Raw genomic sequence first — 24,904 nt, 5'->3', positions numbered from 1 at the left:
AGCATCGTCAGCTATTCTTGGTATGACTTAGCTATTGGATGCAGGTCTCTCACTGTAACTATTAAAGAAGATAGTCAAGTGCTCTGAGATACTGGATTTTGTAAATGTCTGTTTTTCATTTTTTTTCTTCTTTCAAAGGAAGATACAAAGTAAGGATACATACAGGCAGGTGCTAATTTTTTAATAAGCAAGTAAAATTTTGCAAGTGTTGGCAGAAAAAAATATCAATTGCCAAATAATTTTGAGATTGCGATTGATTAGACATGATTTAGTCTTAGCAAGTAGCAAGCCACTAAAAATGTAGAAATGTGCTTGTCATTTGGGTTACTGGAAGTCTTAGGTGCTAACTTGTGTTTTGAAAGAAGGTCATCATTTATTAATTACTGCATGTTGGTCTCTCATTCCTAGTCTCATAATTAGATAGTAGAGTGGAAACTGCCATTTTCACTATTTTGTCAAAGTGGAAAACTGAGGCAATTTTTAAATGGCTTCTATAACTCATAAGGTCACTCAGCTGAAGTGGCAAAGTGAGGTTTGATCCTGACCTTCCTGACTACAGAGAACTCCATGTAACTGCTATGCATGTTATATGTTTGTAGGTATACATGTACACCTAATGTGTGCATTTTTATGTTTATCACATATATTTATGTATTAGGTTTTATGTAGAATATAATTGCCTAAAATGTCTGCATATGTACAAAGCAAGTCTGTGTTTTTTTTTTAACCATATGCTTAATTACTTATCTTTCCCTGCTTTCACAAGTTGTATTTTAGAAAAATTAATGCAGAAGCTCCTTTGAGGCATCCCTGTAAATAACAAGTTTATTTCCTATAGAATCTCAGAAGAGGAGGTCTGACTTTTCAGTCAAGATGACAAAGAATGGACTATAATAAGGTTTAAACTTTGAGGCACTTTGGGCTAGTTGCTGAAATTCACTTCTTAATATCTTACTTAGTGTTTGCTTTGTTTACAAAAGGGCAATATAAATTCAGAAACCATAGTGCTTCTTTTTCTGCTTCAGCTAGAACAACTGGTAGGTGGAAAGTTAAATTTAGTTAACTCTTAAAAGTCTTCTGATGCAGCCTAGAGAAATGACTCAAGCTTTTAATCCCAGCACTTAGGAAGCAAAGTTAGGTGGATCTCTGTGAGTTCAAGGCCAGCCTGGTCTACATGACAAAAAAAAAAAAAAAAAAATCAGTAGGATTTTGAAAGACAAAATAAATATGTACTTGAGGTCCTTTTTGCAATATTGAACATTAGCTTTCAAAACAGACGCGAAAAGGAGCCATAAAAAAGCATTTTGTGTGTTTTTATGCTGCTACCGTCACTCTGTGTAAAGAACCTGCGTGGATGGTGGGCTTTATACACTAAATTCTGTCTCAAGGACTTTTGTGGCTTACTGTCTGAGGCGAGCTAGCCGTTCATCTAAACTGGCTCCAGAGAGCCCCTTGTCTCCACCTCCCAGCAGGTGTGCGCTGCCACTCCAGGCTTTGGACATGGGGTCTGGAGGTCTAAACTCAGGACCCCATGCTTGCTTGTTAACAAGCACTTGACCCACTGAACTAGCTCCCCAGCCTTCCCTTTAGATTGTAATGAAGAAATTTTTATTGCATATATTGCATATATGTTTACATACAGGCTTTATTTAACTGAAAAAATAGGAATCTTGTCAATGAGTGTCTTAGTTAGGTTTTTTTTTTTTTTTTTTTCAATTGCTGTGAAGAGTCACCATAACCACGACAACTCTTATAAAGAAAACATTTAATTGGGGTGGCTCACTTACAGTTTCAGAAGTTCATGGTGGGGAGCATGGTGGTGTGCAAGCACACATGGTACTGAAGAGGTAGCTGAGAGTCCTACATCTTGCAAGCAGCAGGAAGTCGACTGGAGACACTGGGCAGTATTCTGAACATAGGAAACCTCAAAACCTGCCCTCACTGTGACATACTTCTTCCAACAAGGCCATACCTCCTAATAGTACCATTTGCTGTGAGCTTATGGGAGCCAATTACATTCAAACTACAACAAATAACAACAATGTGAATTACCATAAACATTGTTAGTATGTTTACAGGTACAAGTGCGGCTGTGCGGTGGTGGTGCACGCCTTTAATCCCAGCATTCGGGAGGTCGAGGCAGGCAGATCTCTGTGAGTTCAAGGCCAGCTTAGTATACAGAGCTAGTTCCAGGACAGCCATGGCTATGCAGAGAAACCCTGTCTTGGAGGCTAGAGGAAGTATAAGTTCCAGTCATATAATACTGCATGGTATTCTGTTTTATGTGTAATTGACTATTCTCCTTTTATTAGAATCTTTGGATTACATCAGCTTACTAGATATTTTAGGTAATTCTGCAGTTTTTATCCCAAAAAGAGATATAAGTGATGGTTTGTCAAAATGTTCTCCAGGAAGTTACTTTTCATTTCTTCTAGAAATACAAGGATCATTCATTTTCCAACAATCATGCCAGCCCAAGAATTTTTTTTAATTGTAGCCATTTGTCTTCCTTCTTTAAAATTATTTCTGGATCAGGGATAAAGCTCAGTGGTAGACCTCCTTCCTAGCCCTAATTTTTGTTCTCAGCACTGCAAAATAACAACTACAACACTTTTGATGGGCAGGTGGGGTCACAGTTTATAAGAAGAGATAGTAGTCATGTCATAAATGGAATGGATAAAGGAAAAAAGGAAAGGATCCTCTACCAAACTTTTAAGAGCATGAGATCAGTTCACAAAATAAAGTAACTGAAATTGAAAGTTTGTAACCAGCAGTTTGTTCCTGTGGGAAAAGAACTGCTAATTCATCTCAGAACTTAAGCCACAAAAGTCCTTGAGACAGAACTTAATGTATAAAGGCCCACTGTCCATGCAGATTCTTAAAGTAATAATAGTGGCATAAACATATGCAACATGAGAACTCAGTTCCTTCTTAAGGTTGCTTTTGGCATTTGTTCTGATAGCTGATGTCTAATATTGGAAAAGGGACCTTGAATACATATTTATTTTGTCTTTTTAAAGTTTTACATTTATTCATTTGTTCTTTTTTTAGTACTGGTTATTAAACCAGACTCTATGCATGCTAGACAAGCATGCTATGACTGAGCTACATCCCAATATAATAATATATATTATTTTTTATTTATTCCTTCTTACTAAATTGTCTATCTTGACCTCTCTGGAAATCACTTGTGGAATGCTAAAAGCCAACCACATAGAGTCTTTAAAAGCATTAATAAAAATGTTCATTTATTGCAAAAATACTTATTGAGCACCTATGTGTGGCAGACATGGGCCTAGCCTCCAAGAATGTATCAGTGAAGAATCCAAAAATTCCTGCTCTCAAGTTCCACTCTTAGAAGTGGAACCTAACAGTAAGTATATGCTGGGTAGTAGGAACAAGAGAAACAGAACATCTAAAAAACTATTGTTCAGAGGGAGCTGAGGGTGTTTTCTTCAGTAAAAAATAAGTGATTTTGTTTTAAAGTTTCCACCCAAAGACTTGGAAGAAATAGCCACTATTTAAGGTGGAAATGTTCCAGAAAATAGGCAGGGCTCTGGGGTTAAAGGTGTTGCCATGCTTGCATGGTTTGAGGAGGACTGTGTAGACGTGGAAGGAGGGAAGTGACAGTGACAGGTGAGGCTGAAGAGACAGAGAGGGACAAGTTCTGCAAGGCTGGGGAAATAGGAGCTGTGAGATTCTCAGAGATGAGTACCCATTCAGAATGACCAAAAACGGGGTAGAAGGTCATATAGAATCCTTCGGGAATGGTCAGTTTGTACATTGGGAAGGCTAAGTTCAGTTTGGGAGGCTGCTATATAACATGGAAGGCATCTGAACATTGGAAGAAATGCCTTGAGCTGACATTCCATCATGGAGTCATCAGCAGAGAGGAGGGAGAAGGTGCAGACTGAGAGAGGAGCAAGGATGTTTGGTGTTGTCTGGAGGCGCAGCACGGGAGAGACTGAGAACAGACAGTGAGTTTCTGAACAGTGAAGGTCTGCAGATAGAAGCTTTGGTGGTTTGGGTGTGGCTCTGAGACAAAGAGGTGTCCAGGGTGACCCTGGAACAGTGGTCTGCCACAGTTGTCAGACGGATAATAGGAGGCCCACTTTAAAAGTTTGAAAACACGGAGAGCTTTTCTTCTGCCAACTGTAGCCAAACTTAAGTGTGTCCTATATTACATAGAGGACAGAGCTTATTTCTGTCAAGTGGCTAATACATTTTGATAGAAATTGGCATACTAATGGACAGTCTTTGATTATATAGATGCCTATTCTGTACTACTAGGTCGTGACTTTTTGTTTTTCTTGTGGAAAGTTACTTGTTCTATTTAGTTAACATATAGATTTGGAGGAAAAGAAATATCTTGTGAGCCAAGGATATAAATAAAGTATCACCGTTAACTTTTCATATAATAATCATCTTCTAAACTGGATGACGACTTGTGTGTAGAAAGGAGCGAGACTTCTTAAAGCATTAAATTCATGTTTAACAGCAGGGAAGAACTGTTGGTTAAACACAGTTCTAGACTACAGGAGCACTTTTTACATGTTAAGAAGCCCAGGATAGGGAATGGAGAGATAGCTCAGCAGTTAAGAGCACTGGCTGCTCTTCCAAGGGTCCTGAGTTTATTTCCCAGCAGCCACATGGTGGCTCATAACCATCTGTAATGAGATCTGGTGCCCTCTTCTGGCATGCAGGCAGACATGCAGACAGAACACTATACATAATAAATTTAAATATTGAAGAAGAAGAAGAAGAAGAAGAAGAAGAAGAGGAGGAGGAGGAGGAGGAGGAGGAGGAGGAGGAGGAGGAGGAGGGGGAAGGAAGGAAGGAAGAGAGGGAGGGAGGGAGGAAGGAGAAGAAGAGGAGGAGGAGGGGGGGAAGGAAGGAAGGAAGGAAGGAAGGAAGGAAGGAAGGAAGAGAGGGAGGGAGGGAGGAAGGAGAAGAAGAAGAAGAAGAAGAAGAAGAAGAAGAAGAAGAAGAAGAAGAAGAAGAAGAAGAAGAAGAAGAAGAAAAAGAAGAAGAAGAAGAAGAAGAAGAAGAAGAAGAAGAAATTTAAATATTGAAGAAGAGGAGGAGGAGGGGGAAGGAAGGAAGGAAGAAGAAGGAGGAGGAGGAGAAGAAGAAGAACAACAGCAACAACAACAGTAACAGTGGCCCAGGATGGAAACAACAAAACTCACAAACAAGAGGGAAGACATAACTTCCAGGAAATTGATTTCTTAATGAACTTAATAGAATGGAAAGTTAAATTTGAGTTTATTTCACATTGCAGAGGATTGGGGTATGCCTAGGATAATTCAGTTGAAACAGTTATTTTAGTGATAGCCCAGGCATTAAGGTACCTTCTCTGCATTTTAGTAATGAAGCCAAATGGAGAGTTGTGTGTGAAGCCAGAACAGTTCTGTTTGCTTCATGTGTCCTCCTGTTCAGCTGGCTTCTTCTGACTTTGCTTTCCCTGGGCCTCAGAGCAGACAGGTAGGCAGGCTGGCTGATAGACTGACTGTTTTATGACTTCAGCCTCCTCCCTCCCCTATGTCTGCTTTTTATATGTCCTTTGTCTTAATGACCATTCTATTGCTGTGAAGAGACACCATGACCAAGGCGATCTTATAAAGGAAACATATAATTGGGTGACTTACAGTTCAGAGGTTCAGTCCATTATGATAATGGTGGGACATGGCGACATGCAGACAGACATGGTGCTAGAGAGGTAGCTGAGAGTTCTATATCTTGCGCAGACAACAGGAAGTCAACTGTCTTCACTGGCCTGGCTTGAGCATTTATAAGACTTCAAAGCCCACCTCCACAGTAACACACTTCCTGCAACAAGACAGCACCTACTCCAACAAGGCCACATCTCCTGATAGTGCCACTCCCTTTGGGGGCCATTTTCTTTCAGCACACCACATCCTTATATAGTCATCTTTTGGTTCTCTTGAGAGAGTTATTTGAAGAGTGTCCCTATTGGGAAGGATTCTGCCAAGTCACTTGATAAGCTGCTGATCAAGCTTGAGACAATTGCCGTTGGCTCAGGGAATATCATGGAAGAGGGTAGAAAGATTGTAAGAGCCAGAGGACCAAGAAGTCTGCTGTGAGATTGTGTCTCCTAGAAATGACAAGGAGTGACACCCATGATACCTCAACAATACATAGTTTCCTAAACAAGACCTGAATGGTGGCAATGACAGTCGAGCTGCTCACAGGGAAAGGGTGTTGTCCCTAGGCAGAGAACCAGGTAACTAAGGAATGCTGAGAGTGGGAGAATCCGTGTTGTTCAGAGATGACCCCTATTGGTTGTCTAATACCGAGTGGTCAGCCCTGAAGTCATCTATAAGCAACACTAGATGAAATTAGCAAACCCTATTTTATATATTTATGCATATTTGTGTAACAACAATAATCAGAGAAAAAGTGGGCCATCAATTTGAGATGGAGTGGGGGATTATGGGAAAGGTTGGAGGGAGGAAAGGAAAGAGGGAAAAAATTTTTTTTTTAAATTTAAGGTAAATATTCACTTTAAAAAAAAAAATCTAACCTGTGCTAATGGTACTTACTAAAAGTATTATACTTGTACTGCTGTCTGTAATTCTAATTCCAAGGGATCTGGTGCCTTCTTCTGGCTTCTCTGGGCACCAGGCATACATGTGGGTACACATATATACATGCAGGCAAAACACTTCTTCACATAATTTTTTTAATAAGAAAATTGATTTTTTTAAGTGTCTTATTCATTTCAACTCCCAAACTGTTAAGAACTATCAGAGCTATCAGAAAGTCTAGTCTGTTAGTCTCAGAAAGCAACTTTAGTCTCTATCTGCTTGGTTTTGATGTGACACATTGGGGTCTTTTAAAGTTGGTATGTGAATATATGTGCACAGTTAGGGGTGTGCACACACTGCAGTGTGTGTGTGTAGGACAGAGGACAGCTTAGGTCAGTTCCAAGGATTAAACTCAGCTCACTAAACAAGGTGGCAAGGACCCTGTCTGCTGAGCCTTCTCACCAGCCTGCACACCACGGTTCATAGGGAAGGTAAGAAGTGCTATCACAGACTTTCTAGCAGCCCAACTGGCTGCCACATGGCATTTCTATTGCATCTCTATGGACCTGTACATGGGAGAATTCTTATTCTTCTGGATACTCACACAAAGTTTTCTAGATACCCAGAATAGTTCATCTCTAAGCAGTATATACCTTTCTTCAAGTCTTAAAGGCATTTCTCATGACTCAAAGTAATTGTTTCCCTTGTTTTGTATTTTCTAGGTTTGAAGAAAAGGCCCAGATGGACCCTCTTAGTGCTCTGAAGTATTTACAGAATGATCTTTATATAACTGTGGATCATTCAGACCCAGAAGAGACAAAAGAGGTAAAGAGGGGAGTAAAATTCAGAAGTGGAATATTCTTTTAAATGTTTTTCTAGTTTGAGTGCTTAAAGCAAATGAAGAAAATATCATGCTCTAATCTTGGATAATAAAAAGTCAACAGGCAGCCCTTGGTGGTGGCACATACCTTTAATCCCAAGAGGCAGAGGCAGGCAGACCTCTGTGGGTCCAAGGCCAGCTTGGTCTACAGATTGAGTTCCAGGGCTACACAGAGAAACCCTGACTCAAAAAACAAAACAAAACAAAAAGTGAACAGAGCCAGGTGTGGTGCTGAATGCCTGCACTCCAACATTAGGAATGTTGAGGCAAGAGGATCACTAATTAAAGGCTAACCTAAGTCACATAGTGTCTCATAATACCTTCCATCCAAGAGAAACAAGAAATAGAAGTTGAGCGGGCATATTTGATTCATTCAAAAAGAATTTTTAGGTATAAAACTTTAAATTAGACATTAGTACTGTATTTGTGGAGGAAAATTTAAGTTTAGTTTTTATAGATCAGCAAGGTTTATATACGGTGGTTCAGTGTGCACTTCTGTTGATGTTAGGATCTCTTAAGAGAGGAATAAAACTTCCCTTCTTTGTATGGAGAAAGTGGAGAGGGTGGTGGTTTGGAATACTTGCAGTGTTAGTTAGTAGTTACTTGTAAGCAGTATAACTTGACTATAGGCTACTAACCTCATTCACCTGATTCCTAAGCTTGAGAAATGAGTCTCAGGATTTTGTTCATGCAGAAGAAGCACGTGTTGCAGATCTCTGTTCTCATGGCACATGTGCCTGTGCAGTGTGTGAGTGTGTCTGCACTGGACCCTGCAGTCTCTCCTGGCCCTCGCTTGTGTCTGCGCTGCAGTCAGACGCCTTTCTCCTCCCAGCCGGTGCTGAAGGCTCGCAGCTCTGCCCCACACCCGTTCCTTGTTTGGAGCTGCCTCGCTTTGCCTTGGGGACTCAATATGGAACACTTTTCTCCCTTCTTGTTGACTCCCTCATGGGTTTGGATTTCCTGTCAGATTCTTTCCTGCACCAGGATCATTGTCTTTTTTTTTTTTTTTTGGTTTTTCAAGACAGGGTTTCTCTGGGTAGTTTTGGTGCGCCACTGCCACCACCCAGCTGGATCATTGTCTTTTCAAGGCAATAAAACCTGCATGTTTTCCACACCGAAACAGAGTGCTCTCTCATGGCCTACTATGAAAATATGTTTGGTCCTTCTCATTCAGTATTGGTTGTGGTTCTTCTTTAGGTATAGAATGAGCAGACTACAGTTCAGAGCCCTCTGTTTGGGGAACAAGAAGTTGTTTTTCTTTGAATGTTTACCTGATTCCTAATACCATTTGAAATGTGGGAAATTACTGTAGTTTTGCTGAGAAACTAGTAATCTGCCATGATTTATTACACCATGTAGTTATGAAAATACTCTAATGACATTTTGTTGTACCATGCATTAAGAATGCTAAATCAATTTCTCCATGTTCTATATAAAATGGCCATAACTGGACACACTTATTTTCCTCTTTTTTTTTAAAAAAAATAATAGATCCAAACAAAATGTCTCAGAGTAAATAGTGTCAGCTGTGGGAGCTGTAAGTAGGTCAAATAAAACAGTTTGTTCTTAGAGTTAATGGGAAAAATCAGGACATGGAACTATTACAAGTTCAGATGTAGCTATTTTAAAGTATGGGTAGCTGGCTCTAATATTCTGTGAATCATACATTTTGTATGATATGGGTTTCCTTTGCATTTTCTAAAAGCTAAAATGCTTAGCCCTAGAAGTTAGTCAGATGGTATGTGCTTGTGACCATTAGAATCGTCTCTAAACTTCACAGACTGTACCCTCACCTTTTCTTCTTACTCATTTTTTGTTTTTCGAGACAGGGTTTCTCTGTGTAGCTTTGTGCCTGTCCTGAATCTCGCTCTGTAGCCCAGGCTGGCCTCAAACTCAGAGAGATTTCGCTTGCCTCTGCCTCCTGAGTGCTAGGATTAAAGGTGTGCACCACCACCGCCTGGCAGTAGTTTAACTTTTAAACTACTTTATAATCCAACAGTCTGAGTTGCTTCTTTTTTTTTTTTCTGTTTGTATGCTTTACACATTTTCTCATTATTTAAATTAATTTCTCAGTAACCAAAAGTATTTTATGTTTGAATAGATATGGAAATTATCATAATCTTCATCATTGTATTCTAACTAGTATTAGGACTGTGATAGTTACCTACCATTGTAAATCAAAACATGGTTCTTTGTTTTTTTCACGTTCTCAAATGTTGGTTCTGAATTGGGGGATGAAATTCTAATAAAATTTATAAAAAAATGAAATTGAGCCTATACTTTTGTAAAGAAAAAGTGTCCCTCAGGATCCTGTTTTTTGTTTGTTTGTTTGTTCAAACTAATAAAATATAGTAGTTCAGAAACAACCACCAAAGAACAAGAAACAAAAGCCCACAAAATAAAACGAAAATCATGAAAAGAAAGACAGGATCAGCTGGTAGTGAGAGAGGACCGAGAAAGGCTAGGTATACATACATTAAATACTACACATAGATGAAAATGCCATGGTGAAACCTGTTATGTGTAATTAATACATGCTAATAAAAGTGATGGTATTTTTTTTCTAGAAAAGGCTTGAGAAAAAAAGTACCAAACTCAAGCCTGCCATTTTCAGAAAAGATTATAATAGAGGAGTGGGGAAACAAGTTCTCAACTGGTAGACCACATTTTGTACTAATTATACGATTCTTTTATGTTTACAGAACATTGCTCTCATTCATTTAATAGCTGCGTATTGATTCCTTACGCTGCCAGGCATTCTTCATTTAGGAAATAAGTTTGTAAATGGAATGATCCCTGTTTAGAAGGTGCTAACATCCTATTAAGGGAGATAATAGACATAGTAAGTCAGCATAATTACCCAATTCGTTATGATTTGGTTAATAGTATAGAAGCTAATGTAATGTCCGAAAAGTAAAGGAACAGCATAGGGCCACACCTGAAGCCTCAGGCCTTGGAAGGTGAAGGCAGGAGGATATGCATTCCAGGATGTCCTCAGCAACACAGTGAGTTCAAGGACAGCCTGAGCTACCTAAGATCTTGGGTCAAAAAGCCAGTGGCAGGGGATTGCGCCTAAAGGAGATCATGATTTATAAGGGTAAGAATTGGGGCAGTTGAAGTCTTAAATGGGTTCATCATAATAGGCCTCAAAAGAAATCAGTTTTGCACACAGACTTGAAGAATATAAGGGAATTCTCTAAAGAGATGGTATAGTGGAGATAATTTTCTGACAGCTGGAACAGAGATGCTTGGGGGTATGGGAGCACTCTGGCATGGTTTAGCAGGATGGTAAGGAGCCCATGCTAACTGAAGTGGAGAAGAAAGAAGGATGGGGAAAGTGTGAAATGAGGCTAGAGAGGTGTACACAGCAGACTATATGTGTACTGGGAAAGCGGACTATGAATGGCTTCATAAACCTTAACTTTTACTTTGAATGATGAAGGATTCAGTTCCAGATATGGTGCATGGGAGTGATAAGATCTCTGTATTTAATACTGAGGAAAGAACAAAAGGGAACAAGGATAGAGCCAGGAAGACCCATGAGAGAAGTGGCAGAAATCTAATCCATACGCTGTGGTAGTTCAGATCACGGTAAGGTGGTAAGAAGGAAAAATAGAGTAGAGACTGAGTATACTTAAAGTAGAATGGACATATGATTGATAACTTAAATGTAGTTTAAAAGAAGTGAGTTGAAAGTTGCTTTTCTCTTGGATTCAGTGGGGGCTCCTGACTGAGATTAGGAGCCTAATTTTACATATGTCCAATTTGAAATGCCTGTGAGACAACCAGCTTGTGGTGTTTAGGTTGCAATTGGACATTTGAGAAACTTGGGGAAGAGGACTGAAATACAATTTGGTATCTATTAAAATTATGTTATAGTATATATCAGTTCAACTTTGTCAATTTGCTAAAAGAACAGATTTCTCTTAAATTTCTCCATAAGGAATCAGTGTTTATTTTTTATTTTAGGAGTTAGAAAAAGAAAAAGAAAAATTCAAGATAAAATAGAACATTAGTGAAATAGGAAATATTCTATAGAAAATAAATAAAGTATAATGGTTCTTTGAAAAAGTAAATAAAATAGATAACCTCTTATCAAGATTCGTGAAGAGAAAAATGAAAACATAAACTGTCAACATCACATGTGTCTTACTTAGGATTTTTATTGTTGTGAAGAGACACCATGACCACAGCAACTCTGACAAAGAAAACATTTAATTGGGGTGGCTTGTTTACAGTTTCAGAGGTTCAGTCCATTATCATCATGATGGGGAGCATGGCAGCGTGCAGGCAGACACATTGTTAGAGCTGAGAGCCTACATCTTGCAGGCAACAGGAAGTCAACTGCTTGTCACACTGAGGGAAGCTTGACAAAAAGACCTCAAAGCCCACCCCTACCGTGACACACTTCCTCCAACAAGGCCACACTCCCAATAGTGCCACTCCCTTTGGGGGGCATTTTCTTTACAACCAGCACAGCATGAAAAAGGAAAGTCACTAGAACCCCAGCAATATGAAAAGAGTAACAGAAAGATACAATAAAAACCTTACCAGCACATTGAGGAGCTTAATGTAATGGACAGAAGAGTCCTTAAAAGATGTAATATACCAAAATTGACTTAAGAAGAAATGAGAGATCTTTAAAAAATTTTTTTTATTTATATTTTATGAGTGTTCTATTTGTATACCTGCATACCAGAAGAGGGTATCAGATCCTATTATAGATAGTTATGAGCCACCATGTGGTTGCTGGGAATTGAACTCAGGACCTCTGGAAGAGCAACCAGTGCTCTTAACCCCTGAGTCGTCTGTCCAGCACCCAAAATAAGATATCTTAAAGAATCCCATATTTACTACATAGTTGAGTTTGTAACTAAAAATGTTTCAGCAATTACTCTAACTCCAGTGTCATAATTCTATTAATCATTTAAGAAACAAACTCTCAGAAATCATATGAATTCCTGGATGTTTGTATGAATCCATTGTAATTCTGCTGTGAGAGGTAACCAAAGATATTATGAGCAAATATATATAGACGACTACTGGGGAGATTACTACCAGCAGTTAATAGCACTGACTGCTCTTCCAGAGTACCTGGGTTCAATTCCCAACACCCACATGGTGGCTCACAACCATATGTAACTCCAGTTCCAGGGTATCCAACATTCTCTTCTGGTCTCCATTGGCATCAGGTACTCACATAGTACACATATTGGCATATAACCAAAACATCCATACACATAAAATAGTAAAATAATAATAATAATAATAATAATAATAATAATTTTTTTTTTTTTTGGTTTTTTGAGACAGGTTTTCTCTGTGTAGCTTTGCGCCTTTCCTGGGACTCACTTGGTAGCCCAGGCTGGCCTCGAACTCACAGAGATCCGCCTGCCTCTGCCTCCCGAGTGCTAGGATTAAAGGCGTGCACCACCACCGCCCAGCTAATAATAATAATTTTTAAAAAGATAGATTAAGTCTAGAATATTTGTCCCACTTCAGACTTCTAAAAGACAATTGGGCCTTATAAAATATTAGTATGTAAACATTATCTGAAAATTAAAGACATCCAAGGAAGTTGAGATAGGAATATGAGTTCAAGGCTAGTCTGGGCTACACAGTGAAAACTTTGTTTCAAAAAATAAAAAGGAAAAATCAGCATGTTATTGTTTTCTTTTAATCTAAATGGTGCTGGCGGGGGCTGGGGGTTGTTGCCAACATTTGGTGATTGGATCTGTGTAATGAATGCATAAAAACAGAGGTTATAGCAAATGAAAAGTCACAAAGCTATTTTTCTTAAGTGTGGTAACCTAATTTGCATTTGTATTTCTTTACAGTTTCAACTCTTAGCCTCAGCTCTGTTCAAATCTGGCTCAGATTTCACAGCTCTAGGTAAGTGTGCTAGCAGTTTATCTTGTACTAACATTTGTTTGGATTTCGGTGTCTTATGTGGAACATTAGGTGAGGTACATTCAAACAAGTGTATGCGGTTTCTGATAGTTGTTAAAAGATTACTTCTCAGGCATCATCTACCCGTTCCTGCCTGCAGTGTTCAGTTCATATGCCTCTTGATGCAGGTCAACGGCAGCAGAATTACGGTCAGATAAACTGAATCAACCCTTGAGGAGTGGGCTGTTTTCTCTTTGTTGTTGTTCGGGGAGTGGTGTGGTGTCAGGAGTTGGTAAATGGGGAGGGGAATGAAATGTTTTGAAAGTAAATAAATATCTTTCTTTAGAAATGAAAATTGTTAATTGTTGATAAATTAACTCCTCGACTTCCTTTAAGATTTTTTTCCCCTCAAACTTCTCAGATATGGATATTAGTCTTCATTAAGAAGTATTCTTATTTAGTATTAATAAATTACTTGAAAAAAATGTGGTGCTAGGAATTGAATGGTATTAATGGATGATTAAAGTAACTAAAGTTGTAGAACTCCAATAGCATAAGAAATGATCACAAGAACTGAAAATTGATTACATGAAATAGCCTTTGCATAGTAAAATACTATCCACATAGTAAACTGAAAATCTTTACCAGCTGTACTTTAGGCAACTAGAATATATAAAGGACTGGTACACATGCACAAAAGCCTAAATGAATGAATTAATCATGCTAATCAGTAATGGGGCCAATGTACTAAACACACAGTTCTCAAAAGAAGAGATACAAATGGCCCATAAATGTTTTTAAAAGATCTCAATATAGTTAGCATCAGAACAGTGCAAACTAGAGCTACTTGGAGACTCCATTTCACTGCAGTCTTAAGAATGGCTGTCCTCAGGGTTGTTGAAAACAAACTCTGGCAAAGGAGATCTTTTTCAGTATTGATTCAGTATTGGCGGGGTGTAAACTGGTGCAGCAATTGTGGAAACCAGTGTGGAGGCTTCTCAAAAGCTAAATATAGAACTATACTATTACTCATATGTATCATTCTGGACATGTACTCAGAGGACTCTGTATCCCACCACAGAAAGACGTGCACATCCTTTTTCATTGCTGATCTGTTTGCAGGGAAATGGAACCACCTTAAATGTCTATGAATAGGTAATTGTTACCAGCTCCAGAATTATAGTAAGAATGCAGCTGAATATGGTAAAGCTATACCTGGAAAAAAATCAAGGCATTCTTCCAGAGGAACCCAAATCTCAAGGAGTATTTGGTGTTACTCGGTTTTTAATGTGTGAACTGTTTCCTGCTATGAATTTCATGTGTGCTCTTAACTTCCCCAAGAACAGTTTATTTTACCCGAAATTATTCTCAAGCATCCTAGGCCTAGGAGACAGGTGAACTTAGGTGCATAGCTTTGTTTCTTGTGCAGATGAAGCTCAGACCCTCCTTTCTCTCACAGCCCAAATGGCATTCCAGAGCAATTGACTCAGAACAGAAGGGTTTTTTTGCATACCAGGTACAGTGTAGCTATGAGGCAGGTTTCCTAGCTCGGAGCAGAGTTACTCCACCCTGCCAGTACATGGCAACATAGAAACAGAGAGGCAGTTACATTTTAGTGACTCACAAACTCTTACCTACCCACCTGTAAGATTGCAGTTTGAGCACATTTATGATAGACCCATAACGTTTCACCTAACCATTCATAAGAATGTATTTTGAGTGCATAAATTCCCTTTCTGACTTATTTCAGGCCTTATTTAACCACACCTCTTTTATTCACTCCCCTTTCATGTTGCAAATGAAGCTGGCTATCACTGCTCTTGTGGGGACCTTGGAAGCCTAGCATTGTATTCTAAGAGTCAGGCTGCTGGTAGGTCTGCGACTGGTTGTGGGAACAGAAGGGGAAGGAACCAAGTTAGAGAGAAATGAAGATGAAGATGAGGTCGAGGCAAAAGAGAAGGGACAGAGAGGAGCTAAGTTTAAGAACAGAAAAGACTCGGACTCCGAGAGACAAGTACTGTTTATCATGCACATATCCTGGCTTTCCAATTCCATGTGTGTTTATTATGGGGGAGTGGGTGTGGGGAGAGGCCAGAACACTAAAAGAGCTGTGAGAGGAGGAACAGGGGTGGGGAGTAAGAGAACACACTCAATGTAAAAGTTGGAGGGGAAATTCTGGGGACATGGGCAAGAAGATGCGCGAGAGGAGTGACCATCACCTAAAGCTAAGAATGTATGAAAACACCCTGAGGAAACCTGTACTTTCCATGCTGATTTAAACATTAAGTTAACATATGCACGCACGCACGCACGCACGCACAGAGCAGCTAAACTAGGCTATCATAAAAATAAGTCTGCTAAGTCTGTAATAGAAGTTCCAGGACCCAGAGCTTTATCTGGTGAATTTTCAAGGATATTTTTGTTAGAACAATTCATGATAGGTAGCTTCAGTCTTTTGCCAGCATTATACTTTTTAAGTTCTACACTGGGCTTGGACTCAATGATTCTTTGGCCTCAAAGAGTAATCTTTGAAACATGAGAAACTCTAGTTCTGAACTTGGCATTGTGAAATGTAATTTTACATGAGTACACACTAACCCTGTTGATGCCAGTGCTGTTAGTATTTGCCCAAGAGTTGTACAACAGTGTGCATAATATAAATATTGCTCTCTTATTTGGAATCAAATGAGCCCTTGGTGGTACTGGTTTACTTTCTTCATTGTTTGTCCTTTTGTCTGCTAAAGAGGAGTGATTCTTGGAAGAAAAAACAAACATAAATTGTGTGATTCTGGTGCTATTCCCTGGGATGGGAAAGAACAGCAATGTTCCTTGGGATTTTTTGCCTTCCCTTTTCTATAACAAGTAACTGAGGCTTCTTTAAGGATTTAGGCAACTCTGGTCTTCATTTCTTGAGATCGTTGTGGTAAGACAGGAAACAGAAAGGAAAGAACAGAAAACCAGCAGTCCTTAATTCCCAAGTACACTGGACTCCACTGGGTAGATTAGCAGGCACAAGCATTCCAGTGGACATGTCTTTAGGGTGCAAACCTTGCAGCCCTGTCCTGATAAATGGAGTAACTAGGTACAAACACTGCTAGAAAGCTCATGCCTTTCAGAATTTTATCCTTTGAAGCAGACAGTGATAAACAGATTGTGAGCCTGCCATCAGTGTAAAAGAGTTTGCGCCTTAATGTGTCCAGATACCACCACCCAGAGCCATTGTTTTACTTACTGGTGGGCAACACTAACCTGTCTTGGCTAATGTTTAGCCATTAAAACAAGAATTTCTTGACAGTGATTAAATAGTTTAAGACTATGTCAGCAAATATTTTACCACTTAGCTTAATTCCTTTCTCCTGTCTCTTCCCTGCTCTCTGTCAGAGGACTTACTTTGTCAAGAACAACTTGTTTCCTGGGGTATAAACAAAGCTGACTCCTGGTAGATCCTCATGTCTTTAGAGCAGTCATTGTCTTCAGTCCTGGTTAGTACAGCACAGCAGAAGAGAGAGGAACATGAGGGGTGACATCAGTACCACCTTTCTCTGCAGCCACTGTGATGCCAGTCTTAGTGTTGGATCAGGGGGTGTCCTGGATCCTGCCCCTTTTACATATATCGAAACAAACAGGCAAACAAACGTTACTCAGATGAAGCAAAGTTTCTCCTCACACAACTTCCCAGTCTGCTCTACCCGGTGTGTCTTTACCCAACACTGCCTTGTAAGGAGACATGTTGATATAATTGATTCTGATTATTCAGATAATTATGTTTTATAACCACAGGGACAGTTAGTGAAGGTGAATCACTGCTCTTATGGGAAACTCGGAGAATTAAGTTTCTGTGAGCCCCTCCAATAGATCATTGCATAACATTGATTCTTGGGTATTTCTATTTAATGCCTCCTTATTTAATACATTATTTATTCATTCACATTGAACTCATGGTCAGGAGGACCAAAGTCCCTACCTGAATGAAGCTTGTTTAGCCTGTTGTCTCTGAAAGCCATGTCACAGCTTCTTACTCTCAGAAACACTAGATTGCAGTTCCAGGCCACTTTAAATGGTGGGGTCACCATCAAACAGCACAGAATTTGAAAAATGTGGCTCCAAACAGAACATGAAATAACAGCTATATGATACGAGACCTAAAACAAGAAGACAGACTTGACTGGAGATGTGCTTCTGGCAACTCAAATATTCTGCCATTCTGCACTTGTTTATAAATAATCACAATAGTGCCCCAAGTCTTGATTGTGTGATTACAAATACATTCCAGTGATGAGGTGACTTTGTAAATATAGACTCTTTAATCAAGATTTTATATTAATATGCATATATAAGCATATGGTTTTGAATATGCTGCTTTTGTTACATAGTGTAAAAACATACTATACAGCATATTTTATTTAATTGTGTGGCTTTGAAATGTTTTTATGAAACTGTGCTATATCTGCTAGGTCCTTACAAAAGAATTCTAAGGACCCTCTGTAGTCCGATGGTAGTGTAAGTTTTGATTTCCTTATTAGTGATCAAAGTGAAGATACTTTTGAGGACTAGATGAGCATAACGTATTGTCCTACACACTCAGTTAAATGCAGTAAGACTAAGTAGATAGACTTTAGAGTCTCCTCACCCACTGTCTGTGAGACCTTATTAAACTGCTAACTCTCTTAACTGATTCTAAGGGGGGAGTTTATATGTCCAGGCCTAGAAATGATATGTTGACAGTTAGTGTAACTGACTTTGGATTTCTTAAATAATTTGCTACTACAAAGAATTATGCCTTTTTGGAAAAAATGATTGACTTCAGAGCTGTATAAGAATGAGTTTGAAATCTTATTGTATGGGAAAGTAAAGAAATGCTCAAAAATTGGTGGGTATATTTCTCACTGGTTAAATCTGAGATGATGTGAATATCAAAGTGAATGGTGACAAAAGATGAGTTTAACATTGAAAATAAGAGAAAAGTTCAGGAGTACATACTGATTCCAACAAATAAATTTAAAAAGAAAGATAAAAGAAGATCTTTATAGTTGGGCATAGTGGCGTACACCTTTAATCCCAGCACTTGGGAAGCAGAAGGCAGGTGGATCTCTGTGAGTTCAAGGCCAGCCTGGTCTACAAAGTGAGTTCCAAGACATCCAGGGATACATAGTAAAACCTTGTCTTGAAAAAAAGCAAAAAGGAGAGAGAGATCTTTATAACAGAATTCCAGTTAGCAACTATAGAAGGGATCACAATTAGAAAAATCACAATGGTTTATATAATTGCTCTTTCAGTAAGAACCACCAGTGACTACTGATCACTGGGTTTTGGTGTTTTGAGAAACAAGGTGTTTATGCAATGTCGAACAATTTTCCCATTAGCAGTTATTAATTTCAGAAATAGGAATAAAACTTTAGCAGAGAAATTGGGCATAGGCTGAGTTAACCTTATGACCAAAGTTAATACCACTGATAGCGGTCCAAACTGATAAGCATGTGCTTTCTGAGATGATGCACTGAGAAGGACACAGTATCACTTCTTTCGTATTCTACCAAGGACCGCGTAAACCAGTGTCTATCATAGAGCCGTCAAGACAAACCCAAATTTAACACACACTATACAACTTTTCTATGTACTTCAAAAATAATCTGTGCCATTAGAAAATGAAGAAGTGCAGATTTGATTCAGATCAAAGAGACTTCAAAGCCAAATAGAGTGTGATCTCAGGTCAGATTTTTGCTTAGGAATAAATGAACAATAAAAAGATTATTAAAACTTTTATTTAAGTTTCCCAAATTTAATATAGAGCGAGCATTAAGATGTAGCTCAGTGGCAAAACACTTACCATGTGCAAGGTCCTAGCTTCATTCCTCAACTCCACAGGCGATGGTATGTGTAGAGTGGGGCGGGCATGGAAGAGGAAGGGGATGGTGGGCCATAGGAGTGGGTGTTCTGTTCTTAGTTGAAATGGGTTCAGTAATTCCAGAGTGAGGGTGTACAAAACCCACAGGTGCTTCCACAAAAAGATGATGAGTTGGGCATGTCTGTGTCCACAATAAGGACACGTCAGGCAAGACATCATGTCATAATAAGGACATGTCAGGCAGACTCATCAAAGTGAAGGTCCTGGATAAATAGTCATTGGACTTCGGAAACCTCTGTGTGTTTGCAGGGTTTGAAAGTAAAGCAATTGGAAAAATTCAGAGAAGCATAAGAAAGAGAAGGGTTATAATCTCACCTTCACAATAAACTTTGTTAGTATTTTGCAGTATTTCCTTCTATTCATGTCTATGATATGATAGTAAGCTTTGTTAAGCTAAGCTCAAAGGAAGAAACATTTCCCCCTGCAAACTTAAAAATACCAATAATAATAATTTTTTAAAATAAAAAGGAATGAACTATTCTCAAGGCATTGTTTATTTCCTTCCAGGATGCTGGTAACCTTGACAATGTTATGTTCTATTTCTATTCTTTACAAGATTAAAACAATTTGGATCTAAACTGTTGAGTGGAATCAGTCCAATTTGTGTTTTCTCTGAACTGTCACAGCCATGGTCCTTTTTCTAATGGTCCCAGCTAGCCATTCAGTAATAGGAAAATCATTTATCATATAAGCATTTAATTTGTATGTTAGAAGTCTGGAGCAACTGAGATCAGTATACAAACTTACCCAAATGGGGCATTGGTTGGTGTGAACTTAAAAATTAAATGTTGCTAGATATAAATGGAGAGAAGAATCCTTTATATTAATAAACTCTCTTTTAAAAACATCTATTACTCTGTGGTATTTATTTGCATAAAAGTGCTTAGTTACTCTCATTAAATATGGAACCTGTTACACAGCACCATAATAATGGCATTTAAGGTACCTTATGAGCTATAGTACTTGGATTTCTTTCTCTTGGTTGTCTGTATTTTCACCCAGTCCTCTGGCAGTACTTCCACCTCTAAACACCTTGCTGTTTTTAGCCCGTTTTCCTGAAGATCTCTTCATTGTGATTTTTGTTATATTTTATTACCAAAAACATTACTGGGACAGAGCACTGAAGAGATAGAGGAGTGGAATTTCCTTAATTAGTAGTAGAGTAATAATTTAGCAAAGGAGAGATGAGAAATCAGTATTAATTACTGAAGTAACAATCTTTCTGCTAGGTGTTGTAGTTGCATTTAATCTGTACAGATGTCTCAAGTAAACAGGGTTTCACAGATGTACATCTGTGAGGAAATGGGTGCTGGACACCAAGGAGGCTGATAATGCCTAGTCGAAACTGCTACATCTACCCCCAGGGCAGTGGTTCTCAACCTGTGGGTCATAACCCTTTCACAGAGTTTGCCTACAACCATCAGAAAACACAGATGTTTACATCACATTTCATAACAGTAGCAAAATTATAGTTATGAAGTAGCAATGAAGTAATTTTATGATTGGGGGTCACCACACCATGAGAAACTATTAAAGGGTCATAGCATTTGGAAGGTTGAGAACCACTGTTCGGCATGTTGTGAGCTGGTAGAGCCAGGATCACGTTGGTAGAGTTTAGCTAGTCTTGAAGCCTGTCTTGATTTTAATTTTTCCCATTGTGCATGATGCTGGTCACATTAACTTTTCTGTTTTGTTTTGAATTTTTGAAATAATATATAAATTTGTTTTCTTTTCTTCACCAGGCTTTTCAGATGTGGATCACACCTATGCTCAAAGAACTCAGCTCTTTGACACCCTAGTAAATTTCTTTCCCGACAGCATGACTCCTCCTAAAGGCAATCTGGTAGACCTCATCACACTGTAAACTGGGGAGTCAAGTTGAGGAATTGCTAGGCTCAGAAGTGGAGACTGGAGTCGGAGTTCCGAGTTTGTCTGGGCAGAGGTGACGTCGCAGTAATTGAGGACTGCATCAGAGTTTTGAAGGATCCTTATTATCACAAGTTTTAACCCTCTCCTTCGTACCTGACCTCAGTCCCCTTTTCCTCATATTCCTGCAGTAGGCTAATAAAGTGAAATTGATATACTTCCCATTTAATTATGCATATCTTTCTTTAGCTTTTAAGAATTAACAAGTGTTAATGAAAATGACACTTTTCTGTGTTCCAGTTTTTCCAAGTTTATTTTTAGTTAGGAGAGCAGCACTCGCAGTGGACTGACTCAGTGCTGCAGGAGTCGGGTTGCTGTTGGGTTGTTGGCCGTTGTGCCCTGGTCTCCTCTCTTTCCCTCTTGCTTTCCTCACATCACAACTGTTGTAAGTGTGCCACTGGCTTCCTTCGTCATTCTTAACAGGTGTGTTTCTGTGGGACAGTTGCTGCATGTGAAGCTGCTATGTGGAACTGTTGACTTTTCTTGTATTATATTAGACAATAGAGAGGTTAGAGGGTTTCAGTTTATACTTTCTGCCATAAAACCAAAAAGCAAAACTCAAGATTGACCCAGACTCCCGATCAGAGTTGGCATTTCTGAATTGATCTTTTGTAGTGGCTATGACAGTAGCCATTGGCTTCGAATCACCAAAACCTGAAACCAAGGCTGTCATCCCGAAACTTTAAGAGGTTCCCCAGATGACCAGCGGGAGAGGCCCTGTCCTGATGGCTTTTTCACTGGTAGCTTTGTAGGAATTTGTATAACTGGTAGAGTTATACAGAACCAGTGCTCACATTCTGCTCAGAGTTCTCTTTTTGTTGCAGTTTTATCTGGGGAAGTGGGTTCCAGAGCTGTGCTTTCATTTTTTTTTTTTTCTGATATGTTTCCCTGCTGTCTTGAAGAGTAATGGTTTGTGGTTGTCCTTTGGCATACAGCTGACAGGCGTTTCAGTAAGCATGTGGACCAGGCTTTTTTAAATAGACAAAAGGAAAAAAATACTAGGTTTTCCACTAGACAGAAAAGTACAACAAATTGTTCCATTCTTGTGTATGCAGGAACAGAGGAGCATACCTTCCTATTAGGTGTTGTGGAATGTTGCATGAGAAACCTGCATCTGGCTAGTTAGTGTTCACATTGCTGAAAGTGTGCCATCTGCAGCTGGTAACCCACCGTGTTGAAAGCAGAACCTATAATATCCACATGCCAACTGTTAAGAGTGAGTGACTATGAAATTGACCTGTACTTTCAAAAAGTGTCTGTATAGGAATGAGACTTTGATATGTCTTTTTCCTCTGTCTTTACTTCATGGTTTTACTTTTGAGGATGAATGGGAGTATTTTTTGCCAATTGAGATGAACAGGAATGTATTTTTGCTGGTCGTAGGATTGAATCATGGCTTTTTAGCTTTACAAGCATCCCAAAGCAATCAGTAGTAATTTATTAAACATGTAAGTCAATACCTTATCTTGTGAAAAATATGATGTATAGTTTATGAGGTATCAAATTGTATAAATACAGAATAATCAGTTAACTGTACATTTGAGTGATAGTCAAAGACTTATAATTTCTTCAAGTGATTCTCCTGAGTAACAGCCAAGAGCATAAACTGTATCACTAATAGTGTGGCCTGATGGATCTCATTTTTCAAAGACAGATACAAATCAGTAGTTGACAAAGGAACCTGAACTGGAAGTTGCCAAAATATAAGAGCTGTAGCTGAGCATCTTGACAATACAACCAAATGGAATTCTGCTACCTGCCACCTTTTCGTATGCATGTTCTCCCCCACTCCCCACCCCACCCCCGAGTTTTTCCCATCAGTTCCTCAGACTCTATTATTTGGATGAAATTCATTTCTTGACCTCAGTGATTCTTTTTTTCCTCGTAACTGCTTGTTTCTGTTTCTATCATGCCTGCTTTAATTCCATCTCTCCTCACTTTTATTTAGTTTGAGTTTTTAATTTTCATGACCATGTTTAAGTGGTTGAGTCCTAAGAAAGCACTGAGTGTTGCCTGAGATCTCTCACTGACTGAGGAGATAACTGACAGGGCTGGCTAGATCAGGTAGAATCTGTGCCTTGGGGCTAAGTGGGGACACTCCAGTGACAGCTTCAGAAAGTGTGGGCCTTTCTGGGTCTGGGACCAAGACTGACATGTTGCTCACAACATTGCATATCAGAACCCATATGAGAAATTGTACAGATATTTATTTACTAAGGAGCAACAGCAGAAGATTATAATTTATACAATAAAGTTAGTATTGAAGTAACCAAATACATGTGCTTTACTACTTCAAGTTTCATGTTCTAGCTTAGTCCCAAATTAAAACACGTAGCTTTAGATGCGTTAGTGGGAAACTGTTCCCTTGACTTAATCCCCGGTTTCAGCCTCACCTCCATCTCCTCCTTTCCAGCAGAATATGTGGCTTTCAATCAGAAATTAGCTGTAGATACCTGATGCTACTTTCACCCTTGTATTCCGTAAGAATTTGAACTGCAAGTCACTTGACAGTGCGTTTGCGTTTTATTTATGAAATAGTAGGAGAGCTAACTTGGCCACCAGCTTGTTGGATTCAGTTATGTCGTGTTTTTTACACACAAAGAGTCATTTAGAATTGGATTCCCACCTCTGTGTCGTTAAAGCTGACATACAGTGTTAACCTTTATCAAAGTCACATTTTTTGATACGGTTTCCATTTCTACTAAAACTGCCCATTCTGTGTCCAGAGAGTAAAAAGAGAAAGCATTGGGAATGAAGTCATTGGCTTGTTGTAGAAAAGTGTGTAGGTTTAAAGTCAGTGCTGTGTTTGTTTATAAAGCTGTATTGAGTGCAGTGTGTGCTCTGTGTGTGAGTGCTGGCCACTTGTCACTCCGCTGGCTCTCCACATCTGCCTTAAAAGTGTTTCACAGAAGTCCACAGTAACAGCTTCACAGGACAAAGTAGGCTTAAAATCCATACAGATAAAAGCTAGCTGAGGATCTTCACCATTTAGTGAGAGATCGAGATTGTTGTTTAATAAGTCAAAAAGCACTTAAAAGAGTGTTCCTGATTGCTAATCTCAGAGTTAAATTTCATGGTAATTATATATATAAAGGAATTAATTATTTTGTCTTGTTGGATAATTGTGAGTCATTTATTTCCTGAGTGAAACAAGTGTGAAATCCTTAGCTGACTATTTTATGACCATTGGGAATTCTGGTTTGATAGTGTGCACTGTAGACAAAGTCACAAAGCTCTTTAAAAATGCCCTTCCTAACACTTGCTTTTTTAAAAAACCTTGCTCATCTACAGTCTCATCCCTTTGCAGAAATTCTTGCTTGAATTTTCACCAAGTTTTAGCTAGTCTGTGGTTTAGGATGTGCAGGCTCTACAAGAAAAAAAAAAAAATCTCTAGTTGCTGGAGATATGTCATAGAGGTCTGTATATGACAATATTTACAAATTAAGTCGTTGGGCTCTTTAATGCAATTTTTGTTTTCTGTATTAGGCAAATAATACTAATTTTTATATGTGGTTTTTGACTGTGGGTTTAGTCTCTGTAATTTGTCTTAATGTTAAAATGGCTTGGCTATCCAAAGCTTCTAGTATATGTCAGGTATATATTATATAAAATCTTCTCTATATAGGTGTGTCAGTTGAAGGTCAGAGTTTCCACATTTGTTGAAATTACATGGAGCTGACCAGTACAAATGACTGACATGAATAGTTTGCTCATTTGTGGGGTGGAGTTATTGCAGTCTATTGATTTCATCACCAG

At 38.8% G+C, this 24,904-nt stretch overlaps 1 protein-coding gene across 5 annotated transcripts in view; it reads left to right on the top strand.

The window, feature by feature from the left end:
• Mkln1 (muskelin 1) overlaps window positions 1–21,317 on the top strand; it is a 141,234-nt gene extending 119,917 nt beyond the window's left edge. For all 5 annotated transcript variants that reach the window (XM_006979423.4, XM_042273007.2, XM_076565979.1 and 2 more), the window contains 3 exons: window positions 7,271–7,373; window positions 13,266–13,320; window positions 20,965–21,317. In XM_006979423.4, the coding sequence (XP_006979485.1) occupies window positions 7,271–7,373; window positions 13,266–13,320; window positions 20,965–21,086 (280 nt within the window). In that variant the 3' untranslated portion in view covers window positions 21,087–21,317. The remainder of the gene's footprint in view (window positions 1–7,270; window positions 7,374–13,265; window positions 13,321–20,964) is intronic.
• Window positions 21,318–24,904: the final 3,587 nt, after the last annotated feature.

This window comes from Peromyscus maniculatus, chromosome 3, assembly GCF_049852395.1.
Source record: "Peromyscus maniculatus bairdii isolate BWxNUB_F1_BW_parent chromosome 3, HU_Pman_BW_mat_3.1, whole genome shotgun sequence".
NCBI lineage: Eukaryota > Metazoa > Chordata > Mammalia > Rodentia > Cricetidae > Peromyscus > Peromyscus maniculatus.
This window is presented reverse-complemented; position numbering and strand designations above follow the sequence as displayed.